The sequence below is a fragment of the Echeneis naucrates genome, chromosome 15, assembly GCF_900963305.1.
Source record: "Echeneis naucrates chromosome 15, fEcheNa1.1, whole genome shotgun sequence".
NCBI classification, from domain to species: Eukaryota; Metazoa; Chordata; class Actinopteri; order Carangiformes; family Echeneidae; genus Echeneis; species Echeneis naucrates.
The window spans coordinates 15,013,969-15,037,520 of NC_042525.1; the positions used below are offsets into that span (position 1 = coordinate 15,013,969).

The 23,552-nt window shown below is 41.5% G+C and overlaps 1 protein-coding gene across 2 annotated transcripts in view; it reads left to right on the top strand.

Annotated features, from left to right (window-relative positions):
• Nucleotides 1–2,896: 2,896 nt before the first annotated feature.
• The window catches only part of slc8a1b (solute carrier family 8 member 1b), a 108,350-nt gene continuing 87,694 nt past the window's right edge, over nt 2,897–23,552 (top strand). For both annotated transcript variants that reach the window (XM_029521948.1, XM_029521947.1), the window contains exons 1-4: nt 2,897–3,345; nt 11,749–12,658; nt 13,850–14,014; nt 15,250–16,040. In XM_029521948.1, coding sequence (XP_029377808.1) covers nt 11,783–12,658; nt 13,850–14,014; nt 15,250–16,040 — 1,832 coding nt within the window. In that variant the 5' untranslated portion in view covers nt 2,897–3,345; nt 11,749–11,782. The remainder of the gene's footprint in view (nt 3,346–11,748; nt 12,659–13,849; nt 14,015–15,249; nt 16,041–23,552) is intronic.

The window sequence follows — 23,552 nt, forward strand, 5'->3', positions numbered from 1 at the left end:
TCTCATTCAACCCGTGTGATAGTCCCATCTGCTGCCCAGTCGCCCCAACAGTTATTTGGTTTCCTTGGATTGGATAGCCTCGCTAACCTCAGTAGCCAGCCATCCACGTCCTTGGTGAGACTTGGACTCCCCTGCCTCTAAGGTGTCTCTTCCTAATGCACACCACCCACCCCTCTGGCACCTACAAGTACTGTGTCATTTGCTCAATCTGGTAACCTTCCTGCAAACAATTTAATTAGTCCCCATCATTCCAGTTGTCCTTCTCTCCTTTTCTGTCTGAGGTTGCATCTGTTTTTGTTTCTCTAGCTGCGCCTTCCTCTCTGCCTGAGCCTGAAACTAAGTGGGAGCTTAGAGCAGTCTCTCAGCCTGTGTCCTTTTGGGAGCTTGTCTCTTTTGTTTCACTGCCCGAGTTTATTTCTGTCCATCAATCTTTAATCTATCCTCTGTTTAGAATTTGTTCTGGTTTCATTTTGTCCATCAAAGCTCACCTCCTCTCCAGTTCTGCACCATGTCTCTGACAACCTTGCCTTTTCTGTTTCCACGTCCCAGATGATCTGTCAGTGTTCTTTGTTGGCGGCCTGTTCTCTGCGGATCGTCACCAAACCCTGTCCTGAGGCATTTAACCCCTCGGACCCCTCAGAGGTCAGTCTGTCTCGTTTCACTAGTTCAGCCATCCTCCTTTGCATCCTGTTGGCTCATTTAAAAGATTTCCTTCTGACTGGTTTAGATTTCTGACTGTGCTCATGAAATCCACGACAGTGTCCAAACCTCCGTTATAAACCTGGGCAAGAGAAACGGGCAGCCCGTCCGCTAAATGTCCAGGAGGTTGACACACTATTAACAGATTTACTGACAGCATCCCTGCAGAGGTGCCGCCTGCCTCACCTGTTTCTCATGTGTTCAGTCTCACATTATTTCTCCTCCTATTCCTGATGTGTCTGTTGTGAAAATTTCCCATATCCTGTCGAGTTATCTGCCCTCTAGTTGCTGTCACAGTGTTCCCCTTCTGTAGAGATCACCTGACCCAGTTGCCCAGCTTCTCATTCACAATTCGTCTGGAGAAATATAATACGGTTTTCGAACAGGTTTTGCAAGATCATTGGTTTCTGGTCTGTGATCTTAAATAGTTTTACCCTCTATATTTTTCGCCTGAGGGCGCTGCCATTTCCTTTTGAGCTTTGGTACATATAAAGGTTCGTTTTACTCTACAAGGTGAGTTTCAGTGTTTGAATTTGCAGTGGGTCCTTGTTTCTGATACGACTAACCAAAATTGTGAGAGCATGGCTTTTGTGTTGACTCATATCATGAGAGGTAATAAATTCTACAGATTCCTAGCAAGCTCTGCTGCTCAGTCGTTTGTTTAGTTATCTGAAGCCAGTGAAATTAAATCTTGCCTCATGAAGGCTCACTGTTGCAGTTTCCTGTTTTTTTGTTTTTTTTTGTTGGGGGGGGTAACATATTTCTGGTCCATATTTTTTCACAATGAAATAAAAACACTTAAGAATATTTTTACCTTTTCAACCTTTTTTCAATCAATGCTAACAGAATCATCCTGATGCAAACTTGATGATTCATGGTAGCCACCTAAAATTTTAAAATGCTCGTGAATAGCAGTCACTATTAAACTGCAGATGTGATTTATTTCATTCCTCAGTATTTAGCAGCACTGTGAATAGTAAATGCAGTCCTGCACTGACCTAAAATGTGTTGCCTTTATCACCGAAAGTGAGACCACAGAGGATTTCTGAGGAGAATGTTGATTGGAGGTTCCCTACTTTAGTTTTGTATCAAACCAAAACTGGCCATAATTTCGTAATGACCACATCCACATGGTCAATCTTTGTCTATCTATGTCCCATTCAAAACAATTTCAAGGGCATAAAGTTTTGTCTGGTGAGCGGTGCTGAAGTTAGAGAGCGCTGCTTTCGCTTATTCACTGTCAGTCTTCTGCTCAGCTCTGTGGTGAAATGGTGGAACGTCTAGGTGTGGTTGATATAACTTTCTATTCAACAAGTAGTTTTCATCCAAAACAATTTCATATCCTTAATTTTGGTATAGGGGAGGTTGGTGTCATTTTTGTTTATTTGCTTGCATGTTTCTATTTGTTGTACATTGTTTTACTTTCCTTTTAATGTCCTTCCCACTTTGTGGCCCCTAATTTACCAACCTTCAGAACAAGATGTGCCAAGTTTTACACTGTTGATGTGAGTGCAGTCTTACAGTTTCGTTTATGAAGTCAAACTGCTTCTCTCACAATGAAGAGTTTTGAAAACGTTTTCCAGTTAGTGAGGTTGATTAAAAGAGTAATGATCACTGAGCAGATATCACAGAACTTATTTTGGACATGGTGTTTGCTCATTGTTTTCTTTTATAGTGCGGCTGTCTGAGGGCACACGAGTGTAGTGTGGGTTGGGAGGAATCCCGCAGTGGTTTGGTCTGAATGGGTTTAATATATATGCTTTCAGATTTTACTAATATTGACTATAGAGCTGCTTTTTATGAGGTTTGTACCTATCAGCCAAAAAACCAAAGACAAACAACCAAACCAAACAAAACAAACAAACAAAAAAACACAATGAAAAAGAAATGACACTTTGGCTTTAGGACACTTGTTTATACTGATATTATAAAGAAAAGAAGAGAGGAGAGAGAAGCACTAATGACAGACATGAGAGAGAGAGAGAGAGAGAGAGAGAGAGAGGAGAGGGTGAGCTGACCCTCAGTCGGTGTTTGAGGGAACAGAAGGAGAGACCTGCCCACACACATACACACACACACACTCTCTCTCTCTCTCTCGCTCTCTCTCTCTCTCTCTCTCTCCCTCTGGCACAATCTCTCTCTCTCTCTCTCTCTCTCTCTCTGCTCTGCCGCTTGAACAGAGTGAGAAGGGGGAACTGGAAGGGAAGAATGAGGAAGAAGTCCACCGAGCTGCGTGCGTCGTCCCAACAACTGCGGGTTTGCTGATGAAGCGCCGCTCCGGTCATCCGATCATACAGGTCACCTGGGTCGGGCCGCATGGAAACGAGGAGTAGGCAAGAGCAGACAAACAGCAACAAATAAGATAAAGAAAAAAAACTGCCAGTGCATGGGAATCCGGACACCTCTGCCCTCCTTCTGTGCGTCTCAGGCGGTGGACACGCCGTCTTGGCTGGCGTATAAGAGCTCCCTGCGTCTCCATTGCCATTCTCCACTACTGGCTCACCTCTCCTAGGCTACTACTCCTCCTCCTCCTCCTCCTCCTCCTCATCTCACTCCTTGTTCTACCACTCGTACCGGCAGAGCTGTGGTGCTGCCTTTACTACGAACCGGTTTCCTTCGGACTGTGGACACTCTCAGTACAGGAAGGTAAGACATGCGGCAGTTTTCTGAATGCGTTTTCAGCGGGGATAAATGTGTGAGTGACGATGATGATGGTGATGATGATGATGAAGGCGGTGATGACTACTGGAGAGAAGGGGGAGGTTATCTGTGGTCATTGTCTTGGGAAAAGCAAGTTGTTGTTTTTTTTTTGTTTTTTTTGGAGGGAGCAGGGGGGTCGGAGGGGATCTGGATGCAGAGGGAGCGCGGCGTCGGCCGGTTTGGAGAGTTGAAAGCGCCGCGCGTCGGAGGGCTTTGGATGCGGCGTGGAGACGATGTTTCCTCACATCATCCACGCTGCGCCCCTTTCCTCCTCTGTGCTTTAGAGATTCACAGTAGAGAATACCGTTTTTGTTGTTGTTGTTGTTGTTGTTGGCGGCTTCTTTTTTTTTTAACACCCATGGGTGCGGTGAAAGGTGTGTTTGTCATTAGTTCTTTAGCTCTTTTTTTCTTTTTATTTAAATCAGAGTCTGCCCCCCCCCCCCAGCTATCCTGCCCGCATGTTGAAGTCCGACTGCCTGCCTCGCTTATTTCTGGAGGAATCATCATTACAGATGCAGAGCACGTTCAGATAACCACTCTCGCACCTTTTATAGGCTTTCAATGTGGAAGTTGGGTGACAAACATGCGCAGTCTGGCCTGAATTCCCCCCCTTTAGAGATGGTAATCCTTGCAGAGGCTGAATGAGCCTGTCGGTTGAAAGTCTCGTTTGCGCAAATTCTGCAGCCCCCCCCCCCAACCCCAACACCCCCAACCCCCCAATCCGTAGCGCCAAACGGTGCGGCGGTCTGAGGACTGATGGAGTGCATGTGCACATCAGTGTAATATGGGCTGAGGAGGAATCCCACAGTCGTTCAGTTTGGATGGGTTTAATGTAGCGTTTGTTTGAATCTGGCAGAAGTGGATGAGCAGGGTTGTTTTATTCTTAAAGGATGAATCCGTAGACTAAATATCAATATTATTTTACTCACTCCTGCTGTCCTTGGAAAACGTCATGGAGGGGAAAGAAGCTTCACACATCAGCGAACTGTTCCTGTAAACTGGCGCATGATATATTAGAGGAGGCAGCAAGCAGCCGCTTTTTATTCTCCTGATGTGACACTACAAACGCTTCATCTTGCGATGAGTGCAGGCACATCAGGCAGGTGCCATCAAGGCTCTCCAGGCAATTCTTTTCCAGCTCACTTCAGACGGGGCTTTATGGGAGTGACACAGAGGAACCGTAGCTCATACACTGTGGCTGCAATGAAACATTTATTCATGACAATGAAAAACTAGAAGTCTGCCAGAGAGCTTCGCTGCTTTATCCATCTCTCAGCAGAGTTGGTCGAGGGAGAAATGGAAGATTTTGTGTCGATTAAGTAGTAGGGAGGCTCCACGGCAGAACAGGCTCAGAGAGGCCGCTGTTGCAATAATAATAATAAATAACTAAAAGCAGATAATATCTGGCACCAGATACAAGCAGTCGCTCAGTGTGCCTGCATCACGCAATTATCAGGCATGTTCATAACCTGTTTGAATATACCACACACGCGCGCACGCGCACACACACACACACACGCACACACTTTTGAATGATAACTGTCGGGCTCACTATGTCATAAATAAGCCATTGATAAATGGTAGGATGCGCATGTACTTCTCTGAAGGCTTTTCTTTTTTTTTTCAGCAATATGTGAGTTTTTTAATTTTAAGGTTTCACCTTTTAATACAAATTGCTGATGCCTGAAATGAGACTTGTACATATATGAGAGTAAGACTGAACAAAACTGTCATAGCCAATACTAAGCCAACCTTTAAAAGTGTAATATCACAGAGAAATCCTTAGATTTTTTTTTTTTTTCTTAGATCAAATTTTAACGGGCCTTTTCCTGAGATCGTATGTTCCCATAGAAATAACAGCTAGCAGTAGTTCTACAAAAGGGACACTGTTGACTATAGATTACAGTAAATGGGTCATCCCATAGCCGGGAAGGGGCAGGGAGCACTTCCGCTAATGCAGAGTGCAGTGAAAAAATTTGTAGAAATTTCTCAAAGTCTGCGAATTATAAATTATATTCACCATTTCCAAATAAGTTTTTACCACATTAAGTCCAAACTAAAACTGGTTCACTGAGCTCTTAGTGTAGATCAGGTAGTTGTGCTGATGGCTGATACCGTGACCTCCATCATATAATTCAATGGCTAATAAACTAATAGATAGCCACCCATGTCACCACGAGGAAGAGCCCATCTATTATAAATCAATACTCTGATTGGTGGGTTCTCAGCAAACTCACCATCTTTCAAGGGTCAATAGAAGTCATGCTGATGGGCTGATATACGCAGCCCCACAGTAAATTATTAGCCCTGACGTAAAACAGGTGGATGGCGCTGCATTCAAATGCATGCTAACCATTACCAGTTTCAGCACAGGCCTTATGTTTTGCATCTACTAAAGTAGCATAAATAAGATCTACTTGCATGGACTCTTTGTGTTGGTCCTTCGGTGACTTGTGAGCCGCAGTTGCTTTCAGGCACTTAGCCAGTCATTTTGCAGACAACATAACATGCACATTGTGTACATCTGTGGCACGGACGTGTCCAGAAGGAAAAGTGTTTTAAATGAATGAGCATGTAATTGTGAGCTTTTATTGGACAGTGTGCGGCATTTACTGCCCGGCAGGGATTCTCTGTTTATCGCCGGTGCAACTTTACCGCTGTGATCGTGGTGAACAGTGTTTACAGGAAACACGGGCTTATTCTGTAAAACAGCAGACTAATACATCTGGGGTAAAGCTACTGGTTGTTTTAAATGGGTATCATATAAAGCCATGTACCTCCACACAAGCATCAGGATAAGAAGTTTGAAGTTTGTTTTACAGTGAAATAGTTCTTTGCGTTCCTTAGGTTGTATAGAGTAGGCACTAATCCCTGCAATTTATAGGCCAAGTGATAAAATATGGATGAATCCACACAAGGTTACATGTGTAGCATGGTAGTGGAGCGTAATACAACATTGTATGAGAAAAGCATGCATACAGAAAATTCATGTCAGATGAGGTCCTGCATTTAGCATATAATTGTGTATGTGTCAGTGCCTTACAATGTCTAGAACCTTTTTCATTCGCTCTTGCTTGAGGACCGCAGTTTGGATGAGTTAAGCTCGAACTAATAAACATGATGTGACGGAGTGAAGGCCAAATATAGCCTACTTTCATCTTATAAAGCATTGTCGTGTGTGTCAGCAAACATCGCACTAGCATAATCTGAAGAGGGTCCGAGACCATTAATTTGTCCAATAGCTCTGCACCAATGAAAGCTGGAAATTTCAGCCTTCAAATGTTCCACTGTGTTTGGCAGCTAGTCGTCATCATAGTCTGTCAGCAGTTTGGTGTGTATGCTGGGTTTATCAGAGCTTTTTCCGCTGATAACATCTGATTCATCCTGGTGAGACTGTGGGAACCGACGTCGATTGGTTAGCCTACTATAAATGTCGCCTTTATTGTTCAACTCCACTAGACTGCTAGTTTTTGTACGGCATTGTTCATTTTTTTTGTGATTGAAAGTAAACTGGCTAAAAAAAAAACTGAAATAAGCACGAGGCGCTGATAGTTTATTAGCAGAAAGTCAATTGGAAAAAAAATGACACACACGGGTATACAGATTATACCACCCACTGCTAGAAGGTGGGTTCAAAAGCAGATAAATATTCGCCATTGGTTGCTTCCCTTCCTGTAGTTGAGTGGAGTACACTGGATAAAAGGGGGTGATTATGGGATTCTTCTCCTGTTAATGATCATTTTCCTTTTCGTCTTGCCTGCTCATTTCCCGTCGCTCATCATTGCAGTTCCACATGTTCGTGTCCCTCGTCAGATCCTGGTTAGACAGATAGACAGGTAATGTCGATGGGTAGACAATCAAAGTGACGGGCAGCAGGAAATAGTCCTGTATATTACAGTGCCAGCCTGGATCCGTCCCTCCTCCCCAAGTGGAATAATATGACAAGGCATCTTGGCTCAAAGACTGACTGCAAGGCGGATACAGGGTGAAAGTGCTCAACGTTACTGCAACGGCGGTAAATGCAGACCATTTATCCCAAATTGTTTGCAGCGGTAAGCATATTTGTGTGCATTTTGGTCTAGCCACTTTTGCTTTTCAATGATCAGAGAAAGTGAAAACACCTCTTTGTTAGTCTTATGGCTCCATACTTGCTGTCACTCTTTTCTCCTCCAGTCATTTCAAATTACACATCTCCCCTTCAGTCTCCAAACCGCTCCCTCCCCCACCACACGCTATATTTGCTTTTTTTTGCTTTTTTGTCTCTCTTTCTCTTGCTGTTTTAAATTTTTTATCATTGTATCTCAGCCTGGCTGCTCCCTCAGAGCCCACAGGCTGAGGCAAGACAGGTTTATTTTCATTGGCATTGTAATGATTGCAGTTTCTATGCAAAATTCAGCCAGTAATGATAAATATTAGTGATTTACGCAAGTGTGTTTATATTTTATACTCTCCTCTAGCCTCCACCTCCTTCCATTTTTCCTTTTGGTATAATCTTTCTCTTCTTGGCACCTTTGGGTGCTATCTTCAGAGCCCCCACCTCCACCCTTGGGAATGACAGTATTGGGGGGGACAGCTTGCGCATCACATGCTTGTGATTTTTTTTAACCTTATGTAGCGAACCTTGGTTTTTGCCTGTGGGGGAGAGGAATCAGAGGATTCAGAGGCCCAGTCTTTGTTCCAGCATTTTTTCTGAACTGGCTGGACCAACACGATGTATGTTGCCTTTCATGACATAGAATCATGTTTTGAGGTCACAACACGGGGGATTATTACGGCAGGTTATTCTGGACCCTGAGATTTCAAAATTAACAGCCTGTGTTCATCGACTGAGGCCCTTTAGTGTTAACATCAGACGCATAAACACACACCCTTGAGCTTGGCAAAGGTACTGACAAAGCCATCAATCTTTCCCCTCATCAAATAGCCAGTAATGATTCTAATGCAGAAAGAGAAATTGAGTCAGACAATCCAGCAGGATACATTTAGCTATTCTGCAATAAAACAGAGCTGGAAACACAACAGGTAATTATCTTAAGTAATCTACAGTGAAACTTCTAGATCAAGTGTCAAGCAATCAGGTTTGTTTAAGATTGTAAAGATTTTTGTTGGGCAGGTTGAATTTTAAGCAATTTGACGAGAAGCAGCAAAGTAAGAATGAGAAACTAGAGTACTGGCTCTGTTATTAAATGAGCTGTGACACTAGATCATGACATTATGTTTAGTATCTATAGCAGAGTGCTTTATGTTGAAACTTCAAACACCATAGTGTACATATAGAAGGAGGAAGGATTTCTCCTTAATTTATTTAAATGTGCAATTCAGCTGGAAAATTAGAAAATCCTCAGCAACGCTTGCTGCAGTGCCTCTTAGCAACCTCCATTTGTCATGTGACATTACCATCTCGAATCATTCATTAGCCCATCCACTTTCTTTTTTCATTTATCGTACTCACGGTCACAAGGTCATGAGAGGCAAAATGAATATTATTCAACCTTTGATCCTTGTTTGATTAGCCAGTTTTCGAAGGAAACTAGTTGGCCATAAAAGCTGAATTTGAATGTAAATGTCTTTCCATTCCAATTTTCATTGATTAAACAACATATATGTTTCGTTTTACCTTTCTGCAGAGCCAGACTCTAACCCTACCTGTTTCCAGTATGTATACGAAGCTAAGCTAACATGCTGTAGCTCATTCTCAGTTTTCCCGTGTGAAATGAGATGAGAGTGAGAGTCTAACTGGCCCTGGCTCCCCTTTAATGTGGCTTTCTCTTCACAAGACATGCAGCCTATCATTTCTCACTCTGCCACGCCCACCTGGCTGCTTGTCCCACCCGTACAATCACCTGATTGGTTCTTTTGTCCCACTCACTTGCACACCAGTTCCCCATTCCCTCATTAGGCTCCCTACTATATAAATCCATCTGTTGGTGTGTGTGCTCTTTCAGGTTGTTCAGTCTTTGTGCTGTGAGTTTTTCCAGCTCGCAGTTGTGTTCTTAACCCACCAGTTTGATCTTAACTCTGTTTTGGGACTTGCCTTGGTTTGTGTGGAGATTGTCGCAGCCCCCAGCATTTTTAATTTTTTTACTTTTTGGACTTTTGTATCCTGGCCTTCTTATGTTTACATCTGACTCTTTGCTCATGACTGTAAGAACTTTTGCGTTAATATTTTAAGATTTCTTACAGCTCATTTGCAGGTATTTTCCTAATGTTACTCTGTTGATAGATGATTTTGTCAAAGCTGTTTACCTAAATCTTTTACATTTTATTTGTTGCTTGTGTATAGAAGCCACATGAAATAGTCTTTAGCCATCAGCCTGTTTGAAAAGGGACATCCTTAAGTGAAAACCAAATCCCAGAGCACGCTGAATTATTGATCACTTGGAAATGCCACTCAAAGCCTTGTATGACCACACAAGGAGACAGTTGAAAGCCAGAAAGTGCTGACTTGCATTAGCCAGGCGGAAAATGTTTTTGTTATGAACTCACTGAATTGCAGTTTAATTAGGTGTGAGTTTTATTTTCAACATAGGGCTCACACCACAGCTGAGCCCACAAGGTGTGCATCAATGTTGACTTCAAACTGAACACACAAGCTTATACCTAGCAAGTTGCTATGTGTATCAGTAATTGTCTAGTTGTTCTTGTTCTTGTTTTGAAAGGACAGAGTAACCCGAGCTCAACTGTCACCATCACTTGCATAGCATTTGGCTACTTTTTTTTTTTTTTTTTGGGGGGGGGCATATTACTGACATAGCAACAGGAACAGATGCTCTGCCAGTCTTTCTATGCAGCTCTTTGGTTTGAGATTGGACTCGTTCAACAAATTATTGCTGCTTAATTGGGACAGAAATAAATCTTCCACAGAGGATGACCCCCATTGACCTTAGTGGCACCGTCGGGGTTTTTATTGAAATATCTTCAGATGCATTTGGTGAATTACTAAATATTGGCTCTTGGCCGTCTATGGTCAGAGGATGAATCCACCATCTGGGATGAAAGACCTTCAATGTGCACATAGGACTCCAAGTGTACTTTATAAGCAATTTTTCATTTTCCAGCTGATTGCTTTCAATGCACATTATAGGACTGTCACACTTTCAGCTGTGATGATCCCATATAAACCATAACATGGTCTCACACAGCTTACACCAATGCACCAATAGTCAATGCTGTATCTTAATCTACAACAATCTCACTTTGTAAGAAACGTAAAGTGGTCCATGTTAGGCTTTCTGGCACAATAATGAACATATTTTTTTATTTATTTATAAATTTAGCTGCTTTGGCGTATGTGCATGTGCAAGAGGCTTGGAAAACAAGTTTATTGTAATATCAAGAACACTTGCAAAGTTGAATGAATGAAAACATTTTGTCGAATGACTTACTGATCCTTTCCTTGGCCTTACCTCAGTCACACCATTTTGTTGTGGGAGCTAGACATGAGAAAAGATCTGAAACAGAGACTTGTTGAGCTTATAATGTTGCATTGTTGAGCGATCAATATAGCTTTATGGTAAATTCCGAGCCCATTGTATGGGTATGCACTGCCGCCTTCCTTATCTTACCGCAGACAGCTTCAGAAACACAATGTAGGAAACACAATTACCTTCAAATGATAGCCAACTAGCTACAAAGCTGACTGATTGAAAAACCTAATTTACAAGCCATTGCTGTTGACAGAAGTGAAGTAGACCATTATCAGAGAAAGCCACTGGCTTGGTTATATGAGGATATTATTGCTACATTAATGTAGCTGTACTATAGAGCTGATCCCAGGGGATGAAGTTTATCTTTGCTGTGGCTTTTTGAACTTGTTGCCCCCCCAAAAGCACAGCAAATAAATAACCTCAAATGTTTATTGTTGGGTTTTTTTTGTTTGTTTTGGAGGGGGTGGGGGGGGAGTTATGGTACTGTATTTCTAAGGTTCTTATGAAACAATGATTGTTCTTTAATAGGCAGCTGCACTGCTCATTAAGTCTGCGGAGGTGTTTTTGAAGAAAAGATGCAAATTTGACCTCTGACTGCTTCCTTGAGGTTAAACAAATATGTAACCAGTAACCAGTTCAAGTTCTTGGTCACCCAGCTTCTACACAAAGTTGTTTCAGCTCTTTTGTGTGTTTTGCTGCAAAGCAAAATCGCATTGTCTGTCATATCTGCACGTTTGAGTTGAAAGGAAGGAAATGAGGTTTACAGTCTTGTATTTGCTATTCAAGTGTGATGTGAGACCCTGTCGAGATGATGATGCATATTTTTGTCATTCTAAATCTTGAAACAATAAAGATTATTTCCATGGGAACAGGTTTGATGTGGTCTAATGTCATTTCTCTCCTTGTATCTTCTCTTCTTAAGGTTCAAGATCCTCAGTTCTGGTCTACACATCACTATGGGCCGTTGGGACCACTCCTCCCTGCTGTCCCCAGCCCTGAGGCTAGCAGTCATTGCACTCATTCTCCTCCTCGAGCTCCATCTCTCACTGGCGGGTGCGCCTCCGGAGTCGAGCTTGGGTGGCCACGCTAAGCCAGTGTCCACCAATAAAAGTGAATGCAGCAAGGCTGAGCAGTGCTCAAAGGGTGTGATCCTTCCTATTTGGGAGCCCCAAAACCCATCGTTTGGTGACAAGGTTGCTCGGGCAACAGTTTACTTCGTGGCTCTTGTCTACATGTTCCTGGGCGTGTCAATCATTGCTGACCGTTTCATGGCGTCCATAGAGGTCATCACATCACAGGAAAAGGAGATCACCATTAAGAAACCCAATGGGGAAACCACCACCACTACAGTTCGGATCTGGAACGAGACCGTCTCCAATCTCACCCTCATGGCTCTGGGTTCTTCAGCTCCTGAGATTCTGCTGTCTGTCATAGAAGTCATGGGTCATGGGTTCACTGCTGGCACACTGGGCCCGTCCACCATTGTGGGCTCTGCAGCGTTCAACATGTTCGTCATTATCGGGATTTGTGTGTATGTTGTGCCTGATGGCGAGACAAGGAAGGTCAAGCACCTCCGCGTGTTCTTCGTCACAGCCACCTGGAGTATCTTTGCCTACATTTGGCTCTACCTGATTTTGTCAGTGATCTCCCCTGGTGTTGTGCAGGTGTGGGAGGGGCTGCTCACTTTCTTTTTCTTCCCCATCTGTGTGGTGTTTGCCTGGGTGGCCGACCGCCGTCTGCTGTTCTACAAGTACGTGTACAAGCGCTACCGCACCGGGAAACAACGTGGTATGATCATTGAGACCGAGGGCGATCGCCCACTTCCCTCCAAGGTATATTTAATATGACTACGATTACTAATCCTAATTCTCCTACTACTGCTTAGCGTAGCACTGTTGGCATACACGGTATTGATAATTATCATTTTTTGTATAGCACCAAGTAACAAAGAGATGGACATAAGTCATAAGTACATATTTATTTTACTTGAATAAAAATATTTTTTGTCAGTCGGGGTGACACACTGGTTCTGCAAGTCTGATTCACTCTGGTAGGTTGTCCTTCAGTTTAGGGCCCTGGCCAGCAAAACACCTGTCTTCTTTCTGACAATCTCTGACAATCTGTTGAATGGAGATAACATTACAAATTCTAAAAATTATATTGTGTATTTCTGGAGCAAGCCTTCCATAAATGTCAGTCTTAGAAGAGTTGCAGAGGCCACAGGCCTCTTCCATGGAACCCCTATTAAGAATATTACCAGTCATGCTGGGAACTAGTTAAAGACAAGCCTACCAGTAAAAATGAATTACATTGTCCCTATCCAAACATGCTGTGGACAAAGACGCAGGTAAAGCTGTCTGTGTGGGTGGAAGCGAGTTCATGAGTAATTTTTATCTCAATTATCTGCATTACTGAATGGAAATCTGGTTTGATAAATTATGCTATAAAGCATCATACTGCAAACACACACATACTTTTCATGTATTGTCACTTTTTAATTTCCTGTTTTGACTACTATCTGGTGCTTTGTGTCTAATTAAATTTTCTGCATTGTGGTGTTGGGTAGATTTACTCACTGTTCAGTTAATTGCGTGTCTCTTACTGTCTTCCAAATTTGAAAATTAATTGTTATCGCTTGTATTTAATAAGAATCCCCGCGCCATTAGTACATAAATAGCGCTTTCATTTCAGGTACTGGGCAAAAGAAATCAGTGAGTCAAATCCACCAGACTCATAAGTTTTCGCACCGCCTGAAGAGGTTAAACACCTTTAATAAACTTGCGCACAACAGAAAAGAGCATTTCTAGCTTTTTATTGCAAGAGCTGTAACGGTTATTCAATTTTCTGAAATGTTGCTAATGCATTAATGTGTATATATAAAAACTGATGCTACTAAATGCACAGAAAGTCATGCAAAAATATGTTGCTGGTTTGGGAAATCAGCAAAAATATTTTGCCAAACATTAAACTTTTGACCTAAGCTGAGCTAAGTCTTCCCAAATTTCTTCATCTTCTCTTATAAGGTCGACATCGAAATGGATGGGAAGATGCTGAACTCTCATGGTGTTGACTTCTTGGATGGCCCGCTGGGTTTGGATCTTGATGAAAAGGATCTGGATGAGGAGGAAACCCGAAGAGACATGGCCAAGATCCTGAAGGAACTCAAACAGAAACACCCTGACAAGGAGGTTAGTGGCATAGTTAAAAAGGACTTCACGTGAAAATGCAATGGCAGGTTGACGTGAAACACGTCCTAGCACTGCTGCTCCCGTCAGGGTTGTTTTTCTTGTCTGGAAAATGAGTTAAATCATAAACAGCAACAGATGGCACACTTTCTACTTGCCTCCATTACCGCAGCTGATTATGGTGATGAGGGCAGCAAAGGTCTCATCACAATTTTCCTGATTGGTTTCATAATAACAGATCCATAAATAAAGTAAGTTAGTTGCAAAGGGAATGTACAAAACGGTATATCAATGTAAATGAAAAGGCAAAAAAGGGAAGCACAGATTTCTTTGGCTCCCGTTAACACCTAAAGACATGAATAAGACCACAAACATGAAAACAAGCCGCTGGAATGGCATATCCTCTTACATGCATGACAGAACCTGCTTAAATAGTTTTTTTGGCTTTTGCCCTAATTTCTATATGCATTAACTGAAGACTGATTAACCTGTCGTCAGATAGTAGCAGGGGCTGCCTTTTGCCACACAGTTGTATTTTGACATTCAGGGCTTTGACATTGTTACCACAATACTGCCATATCTAATAGTGCAAAAAAGCTGGATCTTAAAGCATACATCTGCATTTTGTTTCAGGATAAGGAAAACACTCCCCTTTGAAATGATTTACTGTGGATCTTGAACATAATCAACTTTAGTCTGCCGAAACTATTTAATCCTTTCCAATAACTGTAAATATAGTAGAGTGAGACTTGTCAGGTGAAGTAAAAATTGTGGGAGCCATAGAGAATTTAAGCTAATTTCTCAAAAACCCCTTGGAGGTGAGAAAAAAAAAAAAAAAATTGGGCTTGAGCCAGGACCCTATGATCAATTACTACTGTCCTTCAGTGACATTACCAAGCTCTTTTGTTCACTTCCACATCATGTGCAGCTGTGTTAGATCTGACAGTCGTAGATAATTTAAAGCATATGTATCAATGTAACAAAATCAGGCTGTTTAGAGAAATTTCACTGTACTTGACATTGTTGGATTCATCCACACGAGACCGTTAAATATAAATAATCCAGAGAAGTTAGCTGCAACTCAAATGTTCCACAGTGTATCGACAGTGTATCTGCTCCAATCAGAGAAAAATCTCGTTTCCTCACTGCAGACAGCAATAAGCACATCCACTAATCATTCTAGAGGATATGTTCTTACACTGTTTTGGTGATTTTTGTAATTTTTTTTTTCTTATCAGGTGGAACAACTCATCGAGCTTGCCAACTACCAAGTCCTGAGCCAGCAGCAGAAGAGTCGTGCTTTCTATCGTTGCCAGGCCACTCGTCTGATGACAGGCGCTGGCAACATCTTGAAAAAACATGCAGCAGATCAGGCACGAAAGGCCGTCAGCATGCACGAGGTGCGCTCCGACGCTGGTGATAACGACCCCATATCTAAGATCTTCTTTGAGCCCGGTTCTTACCAGTGCCTCGAGAACTGCGGCACAGTGGCGGTGAATGTGGTACGTCGTGGCGGTGACCTGGGCAAAACAATTTCTGTGGAGTACCGGACAGAAGATGGCACAGCCAATGCTGGCTCGGACTACGAGTTCACGGAGGGCGTGCTGGTGTTCAAGTCTGGTGAGACGATGAAGGAGATCCGTGTGGGGATCATAGATGACGACATCTTTGAAGAGGATGAAAATTTCCTGATTCACCTATCCAATGTCAAAGTGTTGACCTCTGAAGGCGAGGAGTCGGAGGAAGGCGAGTCAGCAAATCACATGGACTCTGTGGCTTGTCTCGGCTTACCATCCACAGCAACAGTTACCATCTTTGACGATGACCACGCCGGTATCTTTACATTTGAGGAGCCCGTGTGCCATGTGAGTGAGAGCGTTGGCACCATGGAGGTGAAGGTGCTGAGAACATCGGGGGCCCGTGGCGTTGTCATGCTGCCATACAAGACGGTGGAAGGGACAGCGCGAGGCAATGGAGAAGACTTTGAAGATGCTCACGGCATCCTGGAATTTCAGAATGACGAAATCTTGTGAGTAACTCTGAGTCTACTTTTTTTTTTTATCTTGCACATCATCGTGGTGCAGTCCTTTCATGCTCTCTGTCAGGGTGATGCTGCAAACGTTACTGCTGATGACTTGAGAAATCGAAGGTGTGAGTGAGATGTGGTGGCCATGGCGAGTGGACTGCTCATTGAAGAAATCAGCAACTCCCCACCCTTTTGTTTTTACTCTGTCCCCCCCCACTTTTTTTTTTTTTTTTTTTACCATTACTCGTTCTTCCATTTCCTTTACCTTCATCAGTACGTTCATTCTTCTTCACTTTGGATTCTGTTGTGCTACTGTTTTACTCTATGCTGGGTTTCACTCATCTCTGTACTCTGTATTGAGGTACAGTCAGCACCATGGATTTAACTTGGGAGTTGCAGAAGTTGGTTATTTGTTGGATACCTGATGCTTTGAATTGTAAGTGAAAGTGAACACGAGGCGTTGAAGTTTCTTTAAGGAACTTCATTGAAAATCGGGAGGAACTGAAAACAGGACCAAAACTCAATAAGCTGTAGGGAATCAGGGATATGATAAGCAGGACCATCTATCTAGTAAACTTAATTTGAATACACAATGACTCTTTTTTCTGTATATAATAAATCCTGCTTGCTCTTTTAAGTGGCTTTGTTGTGTCTGAGAACATCCCAGAGCAACTCAGCATGCAGCTACAGGCTTTCTTTGTTTTGTTCTGTTTTTTTTCTTTTCTGTGTGAAGAGGACTTGAAACTATTTGAGGATCCCCGCTGTGAAACACTACAGCCCAAAAGCTCCTCTTAGTTAAACGGAGAAGCCTTATTATCTCCGCATGAACCGTGGCGAGGTTCACAATTGCAATTGGACCACATTTCAGAAGGACTTCTACCACAGAGGTGGTTGTTCTCAGAGCCAGCTGCCATACTCTTGTCACCATTCACAATGTGGGAAATTAGCTTGAGCTGTAAAACTAAATATTTGTACAATACCGACCAACTTGAGTTGAAACCAAAACCAAGCCCTCTTTTATTCTTTAAATCTTTTACTGGGAAAACATACCATTGTGACTAAATCACCTTTTTTTTTTTTATTATTATTTACTCCTTTTTCAATCATGCAGTTCATCCTTGCTTACCATGAGCAGGTAAAAAGATTCGTAATGCCTTAAATGTAGACTGAAACATTGACAGCACTGTAGAATTACTGGGAAATGTTTCTGAATAATGGCATCAATTAAGTGCTGTCTTTATGTATTAAAATATTCCACATATGTGTTGGTTGCGTCACACTCCAGACAGACTCTACCGTTGTTGCAATCCTTACTTGAACAAGTGGAACAGATCAGGTTGACGTCTGCATTTAATTGTGTGGTACATAGCTGTTTTTAGTGTGGGTGGTGCTACATCGATTGATTGACATCAATTCATTTTTTATTTTATTTTTTTTTATATTGACCATCAACAAACGCATGCCTGTGTTTGACTGTGTCTTCCCAATCAAGTGTTTACATGTCATCCCAAAGCTATTTTAACATGGATATTTGTACACATGCACTTTATGTGCATATATGTAAAACTGAACATACACATAAACTAACACCCCCCGCTGCCTCACACACAGGTAGACGTGTTGACACTTGCCACCACAAATTAGTGTTTGCAGTTAAGTATTCTCATGGTGGCCTGAGAGCTTTCAGCAGTCTGCCTTTTTTACTGTTTGGCCCACGTCCTGGTTTATGGGAGCCCTCAAAGGACATTAAGCCATTAATTGTCAAATAATATGAAATGATTAATATCTTTTATTAAAAACTGATGTTGGACTTACTTTTTACATGCATAGACTTTAGTTGGACAGGGAAGTTTAGTGTACGAGGAAGTGTTAAATATTGATTTAGTGTTGTAGTTGTTATAAATCTTTTTATCTTTTTAAATCTATCATCCTGTAGTTGTGGTTGCAGTTTCAATACCCTTAAAAGTTTCTGTTTTTTACTGACACTGATCCATGTTCCACCTTCTCTTTGACACTCCCAAGTTTTGCATCGTGAGCGTGTTAACACACATTGGGTTTGCCTGCTGTTCTGGGCTTGTATTATTAAAATGATAAATTGGTTTTTGATATGGGATTATACATCAGAAGCAACACATGACTGGTTTAGACATGTTTGATGGTGATGCTGGTGCATGTGGAGCTCTGTCTGGTTTCAGACGGCGCTTGTTTGGAAATGTTCAGATTGTTTTTGAGAGGGAAGAAGGGTTATAATGACACAAAGCAAAGTGTGCTGTCATTATAAATGAATGGGAGAGATACAGCCTGAGTCACAGTAGTCTGAAACTCAGCCTCTCTCCCTCGCTCTCGGCTGTTTTTGGTCAGATTTGAAGCAGATGTCTGCAGGGCTGTCTTTTTCAGCCTGTGGCAGACTCCATACTTTCCATAGCTTAGAGCTCTTACAGCCAGGAGTAAGTGGATTTTAATAACACTTTGTCCAAATCAAATGATGGACCATCCTTTTGGCTATCCTGGTTACTGTGTGTGTATGTGTGTATGTATGCTTGTGTGGGTTTTTTTTTTATAGCCGTTTTTCAGGGAAGGCTCACACTTAGTTTGAGCAGTATGAGTCCAGTCACAGTGGCTGAAGTAATGAGCATTTCTAAGTAAACATACAGGGACAGTCCAAGTTTGAGTTCCAATCAAATCAAGTTTCTTTCAATCATTTAAACTCCAGCTGTTCCTTAAAACTAGTATATTTTAACTTTAACTAACTTGAATTTGTAACCACACAGTATTGTGTGAGATGCATGGTGGTGTTTTTGTGTTGCATCTCAATAACTCAGATTCACAAATGTTCTATCATCACTGCTAGCAACCTTCTAAAGCAAATCTTAAAATCATTAGCATTTAAATTGCAGAAACTTTAACTTTTTATATGAATTGGAATTGTCATTCTATATTTTACTGACCTAAATGTCAGTTTCCCTGTGGATTTTTGAAATATATTTATTATTTACGGGGTTATCTTCAAGTTAAATGACACACATTACTGTAGGTACATTAGGAAAGTGCTATGTTGTGCTTTTTCTTCTCGGTAAAGTCTCACACTTAATGTCTTAATGTGAGTAAAAAAACAAAAAACTTCCATTAAAAAGAAATAATAATGTAAAAAGCTCACAAAGAAACTGCTTGTGTTGTTGCAGACACTGTAAATGAACATACTGTATAACATTCACAACATTTGCATGGATAAAGAATTTTCACTAAATAAACAAATATGCAGCCTAAATTCATTTACTAAACTTGTCCCAAAATGGACTTTTCAAAGATATGTGTTGCCATAGAAATACAGTGTATGTCATAAATGAGCCACTGAGGGCCTTCAGGGAAAAGCTGAGGACGTTTTTACTGCAGCAAAAAAGGAATTACAAAATAGCTGATCTAAATAGACTCGCCCCCAGGCTAACTTTACCCTGATTCTACTTCTCTGATAAAGGAGGGAGAGATGTCGGAAGGGTATGGTGAGATAAATGAGTGTGAACGGTAGTAATGGGAGCAAATGATAGAGTGGACAGAGTCGGGAGGAAAGCTTTACACAACTTCAATTTTTGATCTTTCCTAACTTTCCATCTGTTATTTCTTTATCCCAATTTATTCCCGTTTATCAAGCTTTGTACTAGATTTAAGAGGCCCTGTGCCTGTGTCTCTGATATAGTTTGTTGGCGATTTTCTTTTTGTGTTTCAATGCAAGACTGAGGTGTGTGTGTGTGTGTGTGTGTGTGTGTGTGTGTGTGTGTGTGTGTGTGTGTGTGTGTGTGTGTGTGTGTGTACGTACGTGTGTGTGTGTGTGTGTACCACATATGAAACAGACAGGTTTTTCTTCACTACAGTAAGTAAAAAAAAAAAAAAAAAATACCACTCCTGTGTGTGTGTTTTGAAAAGGGTGGGTGTCCTGTGCTCTCCAGCTTGTTTTGTAATGCACCAGCACAGACTCCAGGCTTTGACGGGCTTATTAAACAATTGTTTTTATTTCAAGTAGTGCCACTACTGGTAATAAACCAAGTCCTACTATGACTGCATTTGAGCAGAAGCTTGTACTACTTTTATTTATAATATCTACATGATCAAATTGCATTGCAATATTATTGTCATCATTGCAATCCTAATGCTACTTCAGCCTTTTCAAAAAAGAGGCACATCTTTAACACAGCAGCTTCTGCCGTGTTGATGCCTTTCTAAAGCACAGTGGTGCACAGATTGATTGTTTAACTGACTGATTCCTTGTTTCTTTCAGTAAAGCTTTAAAGCTGAATATTGCACTGGATAATGTGTTAATATGAAAATCTCCTCTTGTCATCATATTTGTTTTAAGAACCACTGCTGATGCACATCTGCAGTACCGCCATAAATTAGCATCATCACACCTGTTGTACGAACAGCATTTTTATCCAGAGCACCTTCCAGCACCCTTAGTGGCACTATTTTTATTATGGCTGGTCCTGATGGAATTACCAGACCACTTAAATAGGCCAGAATTTTTTTTTTTCCATAGCAAGTGCATTGAAACTTTTTTTTTAAGATGGAGGAGAGTCAGGTTGTGATGAATTCATACTGCACGGTTCATTAGTATCAATGTAGCAGTGTTTCCGGGACAACAGGACACTTAAAAACACATTAGAGGCAAAAGAGCTGAGAAAACAGAGGACGAAGGTGGATGCACACAGATAAGGTCGAAGTACTTGCGCGTTACACACACAGGTAGTACACATCTAACCTAACTCCCCTACATGCACACAAACACACAGAAGTATACAATTTCCAGTGGCAGCCAGTGGAGGGACATGGTGAGAATCTAAAGGCAGACGCACACGCATGCACATGCACACACGCACACACACACACACTCATTTGAAACGACTGGGGTGTCTCCAAAAACCAGTACAGATCGGCTTTCTTTATGTGCAAGCGTGGATGATATGGTTATATGGGATGTATGTTGTGTTTCAAGATGATTTGTTAGAACTCTGAAATTATATTTTAGTTGCGTTCAAGCTTTATTTCAATCAGGCTATAATTTGGCTTCACTTTTTAAGATTTCCAGTAAAGCTCATGGTTGCCTTGGTTGCATTTTTTGGGGAAATATTAAACTTGAAGTTGAGCAATTTATGACATGTCATTATGTCTGATGAAACAATCACACGTCTTTCTGTCTGCAAGAGAATAAAGGTATCACAGATTATTTGCTAAGGCTGCTAAACTTTAGCTAAACTGCTAAACAGTGCTGCTAAACTAAAGCCATGTAAACATAAACACAGACCCAAACAAAACCAAATCACCTCATCAGAAACGTTTAAATTCTATTCACGTACTCATCGGTGAGGTGTTAGAGGGTAATGAGGATTGATGAGGTTTGTAGATCACATATACACACGCCGACACACTTCATCTTTGCATGGTCTCTTTAGTAAAACTCTCAAGTGCCGCAATTGTTTTCTTAAAAAGGCTAGATTATCAAAACTATATGTGAGTTGGCTATATCTTTGAGTCTTAAGGAGAGCTTAATCTGCGGTGCTGAGAAACCAGATAAACTGTAAAATATCACAAGATGCATGCCTATAAGCAGGGCCTTATGAGGTGTGAGAGTTGCGTTCTCATGTTACACAGTACATGGTAATAACACCTCCGCTAGCAAGAGTCGCACACCAATCACTTTCTGTGTGTGCATGTATATGACTGAGTGTGAAAGCCACTGAATGTGCTTTGCTGCTAAATGGGTACAAAAAACTAATTCTGATTATTTCCCCTCAGTAATCTTCTATCTGGCAGCAGTTTGACAACCTTTTTTTTTTTTTCTGTGCTCAAATTGGGTAAGCCAAAGTTTTGTTTTGTTTATTTCCCAAGTACAGCTTAAAGTGGTGACTGTAGAATTGTGACATCACAATGTTATGGAAGTCTTGATGGCCTTTCATAACATAACATGCTCGATTTACAAGCGAAAGAAAGATGTGAAAATCTCAGTGTGGGACCTTTTGAGTGGAAAAGATAAATAGTGGTTACAGTCTTCGTGTGGGAACAAAGAAAGTAAACGTGTAGGAGCATGTTAGAGAGGAGAGAGAGAGCTTGGCGACTCGCATCATGTCGAGGCATTTTCTCACCCCACTTTCCCCGAAAGTTAGCTTTTATGTCGGGCAGGCTGCCAAAGTGTTTATTAAGGAGAGCGCAATCAATTTTCCAAAATGTCTTGTCAAGATCATTATGCAATCCCAGAAGTAGTTTTGTTTATTCACCATACACAGCAGTAAATTGGTGCCGGCTTACTGCCCAAACAAAACAGATTAGTTCAACCTGCACTTCACGTTTCCATAAACATAATGAAAGAAATGAACACCGAAATGCACCATTTTCAGCTTTGCTTTGCAACTGTGCCCTGCGACTGTTCAGGATAGGAGTGTGACGATTGGCCTCTTCCGACATCATTATGATTATTATTATTATTATTTTTTTTTTTTAACTAGTGTGAACAAAAGAAAAGGGAAGTTCAGAGAGAGAAAAAGTAGAGAAGGGAGGGTAGGTCAGTAGTTTGACAAATGAACGCTAACCGACCGCTTCCACACACAACTATCGCCTTGGCAACCACTGGGATGGAGAGAGGGAGAAAGATAGACTGAGTGGAGTGATAAAAGATATGAGAGGGAGACAGAAGGTGGTCCGATGTGGGACGAGATAAGGAAGGATAAAGGGAAAGAAATGTATAAATTCAGACCAAATGGGAAATCGATATCGTCTCGTTATTTGTTCTTATTACTGCCAGATGTGTCCTGTTTATGTTAAGCATTTATATTTACTGATGTTAATCTATCACATATGTGACCGAGAGATCATGGCTCATTTTGCAGTAATAAACTGACTGCGCGTATTACTGCTGAGCAGATTAGTTTACGTGTTACTCAATGACAGTTTGATGGCAGCCACCGAACATGTGGTTGCAGCTGGTCGCAGATTTTACGAATGGACTCCACAAAAGCTCTCACAACATCCAAGAAATTCTTCAGAAGGGATTTGGTTTCCTTTTCCTAAATAAAGACCTGGATGGCATCAAGAATAAATTTCCAGGAAAAGGATGTTGCTGGACTTCTCGTGCTCTTTCACCAGCAGGTGATTTCTGGGAAATTTAAAATCACGAATTAAATTTCATTCTAACTTGTTGATGCTGTCCTAGACTGACTCCAGATGTAGACTGGGGGGGTAAGCTTGCTATGGTTTTCAAACTATTGGTACCAACATCCTTTCAGCTAGCAACCTCCACATGTGAAATGGAGAGACATGAGGAATGCTATCATAAAACTGATACTTTTTTTTTTTTTTTTTTTAATGGAGTCTTCTTTGTGGGAAATTAGCCAATTTGATGACAGTGAGTACCACATTAAATAAATGTTCCACAAAAACAGGTGCTGTGGTGCATTTCAGGGGATCTTTTCCAACTACCCAAGATTATTGGCTGTTTCATGTTACATAGCTTCCCCTAAAGCAGTTTCA